This window comes from Camelus bactrianus, chromosome 4, assembly GCF_048773025.1.
Source record: "Camelus bactrianus isolate YW-2024 breed Bactrian camel chromosome 4, ASM4877302v1, whole genome shotgun sequence".
Lineage (NCBI taxonomy): Eukaryota > Metazoa > Chordata > Mammalia > Artiodactyla > Camelidae > Camelus > Camelus bactrianus.
In genome coordinates this window covers 46,993,469-47,003,468 of record NC_133542.1, presented here as the reverse complement: position 1 = coordinate 47,003,468, position 10,000 = coordinate 46,993,469, and the positions used below count along the sequence as shown (strand labels likewise).

Genomic DNA, 10,000 nt, shown 5'->3' with positions numbered 1-10,000 from the left:
GCTCTGAAAACTGAAACAAGCACTGCCACAAATACCTTGTAATGCTATCGACCTTGTCTGCCCATGCAGTGAGAAAGGGGGATGCGTATGTGTCTGCAGCCATCCAGATAACACAACTCATTTTGGGGGGTGGGGTGGGGTGGGGATAACAGAAGCCAGCCCCAGACTGTGCACCAAAAGCAGTCATTACCAGGCGCGCTGGAGAATAAGTCTCTTCAAAATACACAGTGCATTTAAAAACCATATATGAGGCTGAGCCACTGCTGTCATTACCAATTTTAATTTGGCTCCTTCAGTTTGCCAGCCAGATAAACTCTTTAGTGCTGTTTTTTAATCTATTTGCCACATTTTATGTTTAAGATTATACTAATATGGACAGGAGAAGGAATCACTTTTAGGGGAAATAAAGAAATAGATCCGCTTATCGGCACCCATCAGAAAGTTCATTAATCAGCCAGGCTTTGTGCCCTCTAAATTGAAAGGTTAAATAATCCTCTCAGGAATATTTCTCGGCCCCTCCGCCAATTGTCCGGAGAGGAGCTGCCATTCATAGCACGCGGGATCGGTGACAGGGTATCTTACCACTGTTTGGACCCCAAACAATGATGGACAAATGGCCTGGTTTACAAAGAACCTTTTAGTACACGGATGGAAAAGGACCACAAGCTTTGATGCAGGGTGGAGGGATGAGGAGGGTGTGGAGACAGGATGTAGGGGGAAGGGAAAGAGAAGAACACATACATGTGTGAATCCAAGGATATTTTATCTGAATGTTTATTGGGGTAGACTCTGAAACACAGAAACCACATTAATATACATCTTCCGACCACATGCAGGGCTTAACATATTCAAATCTGCATATATATTTTGCATACAATTGCACATAAACTATCATTGAAAAATTGTAGAATAATAGAACCATAGCTTTATTATATTTATTAGTTAATACACAGGGGATCCAAATAAGCCCTGAGATTTTTATTTTTGCCATAATTCCACATGACTTACGACAAATACTTCTCCTCCTCCCCATACCCCGCCCCTGATTATTCAGCTGAAATACTCTTAACCATCAGTCACAAAGGTAGAGAATTCCACAACTATAAGTACCTGTTTAGAGGGGGGAAGTAATGTTTCTCTGCTTTTACAATGTGCTCCATCTTAGCTCCTACCTGTCTTAAAGAACAAACATGGACTAGGAATGCTCTTTGAAAGAATGCCAATCACATCCACTGAGGAAATGCTTAATTTTGTGTTGCCTTTTCTGCTGCACCTATATGAGAATATGGGTGGGAGTCTGCAAAACAACTGACCAAGCTCTTATACATCAACATTTTGCTGTGAAATCAGGCTGGTTTCTGGCATCAATCATATAAAGGCACGAAGCAGTTTTATCTGAAGTGTAAAAAATTGATATGCTATTTTGTTTCATTCCTTATCTGATTAACGTAGATCCTCTATCCCTAGCAGAAAGTATTGTAATTGCTTATGATAACAGACAACTATATTCAGATGACACTGAAGTTAGCACTTAAGAATTTTACATTTGTTAAAAATATTTTTAAAAATGATATCATTATATCTTTATATGGTACACATTTTACATAGTCATTTTCACTGAGAGGAAGTAGCCTAAATATGTTTATGATCTACTCTTAAAAGTCTTTATATTTTTAGGCAAGTCAAATTAAGAAAATAACTTAAGTTTGCTTTATTTAATTAAAATTTACTCATCTACATATGTAGAAAAGGCAAGCATAAATAATTTGAAAATGAAAACTGATGTAAATTTAATAACAAAAGACACTGCTTGTGAATATTTCAATTTCAATAACCATAAGAAGGAAACATTTTTAGGAGACAGATAGTAAAGAGGTCATTATGAGTATCCTTATCTTAGGCAAGTACAAGACTTCACAATACATAACCTGAGTTTGGGCTATTAGTCCAATGGCCATCTCTACAGGTGTGAGGCATCTATGGGTCTGCTGTACTGGAGCTCACTCACTGAGTGTTGAACATGGGCTATGTGTGAGGTATTGTGCTAAGTACTTCACATTTATCATCTCACTGCATACTTACAACAACCCTAGAAGGCACTATTTCCATTTTTCAGATGAAGAAACTGAGGATCTCAGAAGTGAAATATTTTAACTAGGTTTGCACATCTAGTAAATGAAAGACAGAATTTAAACCAACATTTGATCCCAAAGCTGGCATTATTTCCCTTGTATTATGATGAAAAATAGTCTGTAGTAATTTCCTGAAAAATAAGACTGCCCTTTCAGCTGAATTTTACAGCATGTTTTTCTAAGGACTAGAGTAAAATGAGAAGGAAATGTGGTATAAAGACAAATAAAGGAAATGTAAGAGATCCAAGAAAGAGAAAATCAAGATTTTATTGTACAAACAAAGTTACGGGACAATCCAAAACTTAGTCCCCCTATCTGAAAAGAAATGTGGGGTAATCCACAAATACATGTAAAGGAACAATATTTATGTAAATTGGGTATTTATAGACATGCACATACTATAAAATTACAAATATGACTTTATAATCTATCTAATAAATTCAGTTCTGTGTGATTTTTGAAAAAAGGAATTAAGATACTGGGCTAGCTTTATTAACAATTGATTCACACAAGTGAATTCTTTTCACAAAGCTCATATGGATTTCTGAATGTGCCCACTGAAATGTGATCTACCAGTGTAGAGGTACACCAATTAAGTGAAGGTCTATTTCAATTCCAAAGATGCAAAAAAAAAAAAAAAAAAAAAAGTGTTAAATGTTCTCTAAACATATAGCATTTTTCTTCATGTAATATTTTTGATATTTCTAAAAAACCAGAGTTATGGGTCTTAGAGGACCACTGCTGAACCCAAAACAGTCAGAAGAAATACTTGCAAATTTATAAAAACATAACTCTCATGACTTTATGGCATACTGGGACCAAATGGCAAATGAACTTCAAATTTAAAATCTGATTTTATCAATAATTCATTAACTTTTAGTCGTTTAAGAAATTTTGCTTTTAAAATCTGTTTTAAGCTTATGTTTACTACTGTAGTTTTTACAGTAACAAAATATAACAGTAGTTTAGAGATTTCATGTCAATAAATCAAGGGGTCTTTCGGTAGTTTTTCCCTGCAGATTATTCAAATGATCGACCAAAACCTTTAAAGGTTATGGTTGATCATGACCATGAGTGACTGATTCCTAAATACTTAACACTTGTTAGGAATTACTGTAATCTACCATGTCATTCACATGCATGACTACTAAAAGGAATGCTTAATACAAATATCATCGGTTCAGTATACTTTACTTTTATTCCTGCACTGAAATGTCCAGAGAAGATTATGATAAACTCTCTCACCTGGAATACATTTATTTAAGGAATAGCATGAATCACCTGTTCAAAGTACATATGAAAAACAATCACTTGAATATGCTAAAATTACTCTACCTAATAGTTTTATGCTCTTTACATGTAGTTAACATGACAAAGAATAGGCATCATCCAACATTTTAGATTTTTAAACTGTAATTTATTATACAGTCAGACACTGTGCAGTGTTAAACTCCTTGAATTTTGAAAATTCTTAGGCTACTTGTTTATATTCATTTTTGCTATAACAGGGGCAGTATTTCAAAGTGTAAAGTTTTAAGTTAAAAAAAATTTTCTTTGGGATTATAAGAATAATGTACGTGTTTTTTAAGGAAAAGAAAGAAAAGATTTTTTAAATGTTATATATATTAAAATTATAAATACTTAGAAATTGGAATTTAATTACCAAAAAACTTAAGTATCAAGAAGAAATTACCCCTACAATGACTACTTATAATTCGTTTCTAAGTAAAGGTGAACATAACTAGGAAAGAAAAGTGTAGCAAAAAGTTCAAATGTAATTTTTCACCTTTTTATCACCCTCAGGAGAAACATTTGTTAACAACTAAGAAAATGAATACCACAACAGATGTTTCTTTAAATTTTAAAAACAGGAGTAAAACTTGAAGCTCATACAGTAAATATGTAAGTCCTAAACATAACAGACCTTGCTCCTAGACACTAAGGGGCATACAAAAAAGCAAAGGGACTTTGTCAATTCAAGAAAGTAAATTACTTTTTATAATACAGCTTCAGACTCAGTTAGGTTATTATTAGCAACATGTACTACCTTAAAAATAAACAGAAATCACAATGATAGCTGTTTAGGACATTAAAGATATTTACAAAATGACAAAAACACAGCTGCTTCTAGGCCAAAATATTTATTAAAAAATCTTGCCTAAATTGTGTGGATGCTGCATAGTTTTCATTGTTTGATTATCTGAAACACTTAAATATACATTAGAATTATTGTCATAAAGCACTTGATATTAGTTAAATATATTAACACAAGAAAAAACTACACAAAATATGCCATATTGATTTCCCATTTAAAACTAATTTTTGCATCAAAATGTTGAAAATCAAATAAGCTGAACATTCTCTCTGAAGGGGATGACACCTCAATATTTCTTTGAAAAAAAGAAAATATGAAGGCTCTCCCAATATGCTTTAATAAATAGAAATAAATTATATCCAAATTTAAATAATTTTATTCTACTCCCATTCATATAAATAAGTTTGTATACATACAATGTCTAGAGGTCTGAGGAAACATTGTGAAAGGAAAAATAACATATGCATTTATAATTCGCAATGTTCACTTTTTTCCTGTTCCTTCTACATAAGCTTTAGAAAATTGCTTTTTGATGATTTGGCAAATTGTATTTATTTTTAAATGAATCTCATTTATTGAGATTGATAATTCCAGGTTTCATTTGCTTTGAAATTGCATTTCCCAATTGCTTCCAATGATAAGTTCTGGCAAATGTGGTCCAACATGCTAGTGAAATAAAGACTTTAAAAAAAATCAGTTGGCCTACTCTGTAAATGTAGTAATTATCTTTTATTCTAAATTCAAACATGGCAAGACTGAAGTAAAATATTACTAGCAAAAATGTTGACACTAAATTCTTTAAGAACAAGGTATTTAAATAAATATAAAAGTATTCACATAAATTTTACATTAGAAAAATCTTTAAAATTTTTGGTTACTGGCCAAATGTATTTTCTATGTCTGTTACAATGGATGGAATATTAGAAAATAAATCATCAATGATTATTCAGAAAATTCTTTTTATTCACACACCAAAGTAAATTGAGACAGAAAGTAGTGTGATTAGTTTTGTAGTACTACCACGGCAAGGTGGCCCTGAGGTACTAGAAAATAGTCATGTACCATCTGAATCATCAAAGCATGATTACATTCACTTTAGTAGTGTTTTAGTATTAAGGGCATTTTTTAATAAAAACTAAAACTTTGAAAATTTGACAGAGATATAATATCTTAATAACAACACTTAACCATGGTGACAACAGACATGGAGGAAAAACCCCTATAATTTAAACAAGAGCACGACTGGTTCTTGAGGAAGCTGGCAAAGTGAATTGAACTACCAAAATAAAAGCCTCCAAAATAAATTTATAAAAGTTTTAGTTTGTGATAATTTGTGTGCCAGGCCTCAAAAAAATGTACGAAAAAAAGTTGATTTAAATAATTCTAAAATAGAGTAAGGCCTAGTTGTCACTCTATTTGGAGCTATTTGACATTTTAAAATACAATCTGTAACCAGTTCTATTTCCTTAGACACACACACACACACACAGACACACACACACACACAAAGAGACCTATCACTGTGTGGATGGGGTTCGTATGGTTTTGCAGTTCTCCTTATGCAGCCAAGGAGCTCTCAGAATGAGATTTAGTTTCCCAACATATATCCAATGAAGAGAGAGTTTTTTCCCCATGGAAAGATAAGATTCTGGCTTGAGGTCGACTTTTTGAAACTCTTTACTTCTCATTTTAAGCTATTTAAAAATATATCCCATTTGAATATTAGGCAGTTAGAACATTGCTACCTACCCACAATTCCAGGATAAAGACTTTTGTATAGCTATAGCCTCGTAACCAAATTCCAGTTTCTTAGTCCTTCTGGACTGTAAAATCTAGTTCTAAAGTTAAATTTAAATCTGTTGACATTTAGGGTTACCTATTCTGTGGTACAGCAGAGAATGCTTTAGAAGGTAACATTCTTGTTTAGTGTAAAACTCTTATTTCAATACTGTGAAAGCTCAGAAAACATATTTCAAATTGATATTTCTAGGTAAGGAGAGAAAACTGAGTAACAAGATGAAATGATATTGTTAAGTATGGTCCCTAAAATACATTTCGGCATTCAACTGGTTCAGGTAAGACTGACTGCTGATTACTGGTAAACTCAGGTCACAAGACTTTCCTGGGTTAGAAAGGAAGACAAGGAAACTATACTCCTCTCCATTACCCTGACAGCAAGTATTTTAGTTTTTGAAGTGCGAATTCTAGACATTCCAAACATTACATAGAGAGAACATTTTAAAACTTAATTATTCCAAAAAGGTTACATTTGCTTCCTGTTTAAACTTTTAGTTAAAATAAAAGGTAGTAGGTTGTAACATACTTTAACAATGCACGCAAAGAAATCCAAGGGCAATATTAAATATGCCCTTTTTTGATTCTTAATACATACAGCCCCTAAATAGCCAACTCCTGGTTATTTTTTAAGTAAGCAGATTAAAAACAAGATTAACAAAACATCCAAAGCATGTAAAATTATAGCTTCTACTAGTTAAAAACTCTGTTGGTTGTAAAACTCTGTTGTTGGCCATTTTGGCCTAGGATTTTTAATATAAATGAGACTAGAAATGATAGAGGGTGGGGGGAGGGACTTTCCTTCTTGAATAGCTAAAGAGGGAAAATTTTTATGTACAGTGAGCTATCTGAAAGAAGAAAAAGAATATTCAAAGTTAGGCTTTACCAAAATCTAAAAATATAAAAGAAATTAAAATACAAGAACAGTGTTGTACCATTGAAATTTTAAAAACTTCCTAAACATTTTTTGAAGAACATAAATACATCAACTATTTGGGGAAATTATTTAATTGCTAAATAAAAACCATATATTTTTCTTTTTCTCATGCAGGTCCCCAAAATGATAATCTAAAGTCACTAAATTATATGACATGCTTCTATAGCCACTAAAATACATCAAGAAAAATGACATACCCAAATATTTATTATAATATGGATATAGATATATATCTTACAGATATATCTTAGACTGTCTTAGATTTTTATTAGCATGCACCCTTTAGAATGATGGTCTTATTTATTAATGTAGTGAAGGCTAGTCAAGTTTGGTTAAACAGCTATTCTATTCAGATGTAAGCTGTTAAGGAGGCTTTATTAGATCTCTCATGAAATTGCTGAAAACAGTGAACACTGCTCTTTTTTAGTTTTCTTCTTATTTCAGAATGTTTAAAAGAATTTTTGATTTGATTTGATTTGATTTCATAGGTGGTCTATTTATCCTAATCCGCTTCACCACCTTTTCTACGTGTTTGAGAAATAACACTCTGTTTAATCTATAGGCTTTTTTTTTTTCCCAAAAGAAAGTTATTCCTAGATAGACTTTAAATTGTAGTTGCTAAACGTTAGGTTGTGTAAATTCTCACTGACTGGGAGGCAGATAAAAGCAATTAAAAACCTCTCAAATGTAAACATTTCTAAACTAGATATACAAATCAATTTCTCCCCCAAAAAAGCATAGTTCACTTTGGGTAAGAAATGGACACATTTTGGTTAGAAAAAGAAATCAATCAATGACTAGAAATTTCCAGTTTAGGAAGACTGGTTTAAATGAATATACGGTAGTAATTGTAACCTTGGCTTCATTACTTGGTCATTGCTCTGATTGACGCCACATTCACATGTGAGGGCTACTATGAGTCAATAGATGGCAGTCCATCGCCTAGTAAAAGAGCTGAAGATGACTAAACTCACCATGCATCTTGTTTCTATTCAAGATTAAATACAGCTTAATTGCACACATTAGGATATTGCCTATATGCCTAATTATTTAGTTACTTTATTTTAGACGGATTGATATATATGTACACGTGTTTATAAATAGACCCGTTTTGCATTTATACTTGCACAGCAAACTAATTCTTAGTTCCTAATTGTTAATTTAAACTTGATCATTATGAGCTGTGATAGTTACTTCAATATTATTTTGAAAAATTAATCAGGTTTCCAGATTGAGACAAATATTTTGAAAAGATTTTGTTGAACTTATAGGTAGAATATACTATAATTTTGCAAAAGACAAATTCATTTTGTTTTTATTCTTCCCAGCTATTTTTTAATAATTTATTTTCAAAAGTTACAATATTAAACAAACCTTCAAATATCTGTTATACTAAACATCGATTTCTATCCTTCTATGACAAATAAAAAGAACATAGGTGCAAATAATGAAAAGAATGGCTTTAAAACAGTAATTCCCATACTTCAAGTTTTCAAGATTGGAATTCTCTCACTCAAGGGAAAAGGGAAAAGTAATGCAATGTTAAATCCAATAGACTATTACCTAATAAAAATACTGATGAAAAACTTGCTATATAGTTATAAATAGAGACTGTGATCTTGAAAAATATAATACATGATTGGATTCCAATTAAGTTTAGGCTAAGGATTTCACCATAGTGTGTTAGGACAAAAGAATTGCTACCTGAGCACAAACATATTCACATGGGTTACATCTGTAATGTGCATGTGTAACGTGTGTGTGAGCGTGCGTGCACGCACACATATATTTATTTATTTATTTAATTCAAGGGTGAGTGGGAGGTAACATTAAAGATTTAACAAAACCTAATTTGGGATTGAGGATAGTTGAGGAATTACAGTTCTCTATGGAGAATCTTTAAACAAATTAAACAGTGATAATAGAATATTGAAAATAAACCATCTGATGTGCTTTTGGGGCCTGGGATAGACACATTGGTAGTTTGAGTCTACTTATTGGTTTATTTCTACTCCATGAGAGGACAGCAGTTAAGAAGACACGTTTTGTAAAAACTCTGTCCTATCTATTTTTACTACTTGCCTTCCTATAAACAAACTTTTTAATACATTAAACTTTAAGGAACAGCTTTAAAATATACTGCATAACTGTATAATTACAAGAGTAACTTTTATTGTAGTCTCTTGCTCAGTAGAACATATACAATACATTAAAAGAATTATTAGTAGGGCTATGGTGAATTATTGAAATTATTTATGCTGAATATTAAAAACAAACTGACTTCATAATATTGACTTGAGCATTAGCCAATTGATTCCTTAGAAAACTATGTCTTCTGCTTCTACTTAGCCTAAAATCACAATAAAGGGAAACCAGAGAATTGAATAACTTGAATAGTATCAAGCAGATATGTATATACTTTGAATAAGTCAAGAGGAGCTTAAGGATATGACAGTTAAATTGTTCTATATGAAAGATACACTAAGTTTTTTCTAGCGTCACTAAAAAATATGTGTAAATGTTTCAATAAAGCTAGAAAAATAATGGAAGATAGTGTGGACAGTATGCTTGTGGACTGTAGATAATACAACATTTTAAAGATGCTGTTTTTTTTCCTTTTTTTTTGCTCCTATTATACTTTTCCCTTCAATTTAACGCATGTAGTCTAGGAAGACTGAGAAATAGTATGATGTAATCATTAAATGATGTGAGTAATAAAAACAATCAAAATCTTCTAAGAACAGGAAGATAAAGGATAGAGTATTGAGCAGGGGAGAAGAGAAAAAGTGTATTATTGCTTTCTCAGTGCAAAAACTCTTCAGATGTTTATTATCTCCCAGTAGAAGATGCTTGTCTATATTTTATGGTCAGCAGTTCAGAGAAGGGTAAATAGGCTAGGTCTTGGGGAAAATAAAAAAGGTGCTTCTACTCACCGTTAGGTGATACTGCCTCCAGATTTCTGGGCAAGCCTGGAAAATAAAAATATTGATCAGCTGGGAGCATGAAACAAGGTACTTTACAGCCTGTTGGTTTTGGCATAAC

General features: G+C 32.1%; 1 protein-coding gene across 4 annotated transcripts in view; it reads right to left on the bottom strand.

Annotated features, from left to right (window-relative positions):
• The window catches only part of ZCCHC7 (zinc finger CCHC-type containing 7), a 214,916-nt gene that overhangs the window by 26,102 nt on the left and 178,814 nt on the right, over positions 1–10,000 (bottom strand). For all 4 annotated transcript variants that reach the window (XR_835149.3, XM_010952881.3, XM_010952882.3 and 1 more), the window contains exon 6: positions 9,892–9,927. Coding sequence is in view for 3 of the 4 variants with exons in the window: in XM_010952881.3 (XP_010951183.1) it covers positions 9,892–9,927 (36 nt within the window). In the remaining variant the exon portion in view is untranslated. The remainder of the gene's footprint in view (positions 1–9,891; positions 9,928–10,000) is intronic.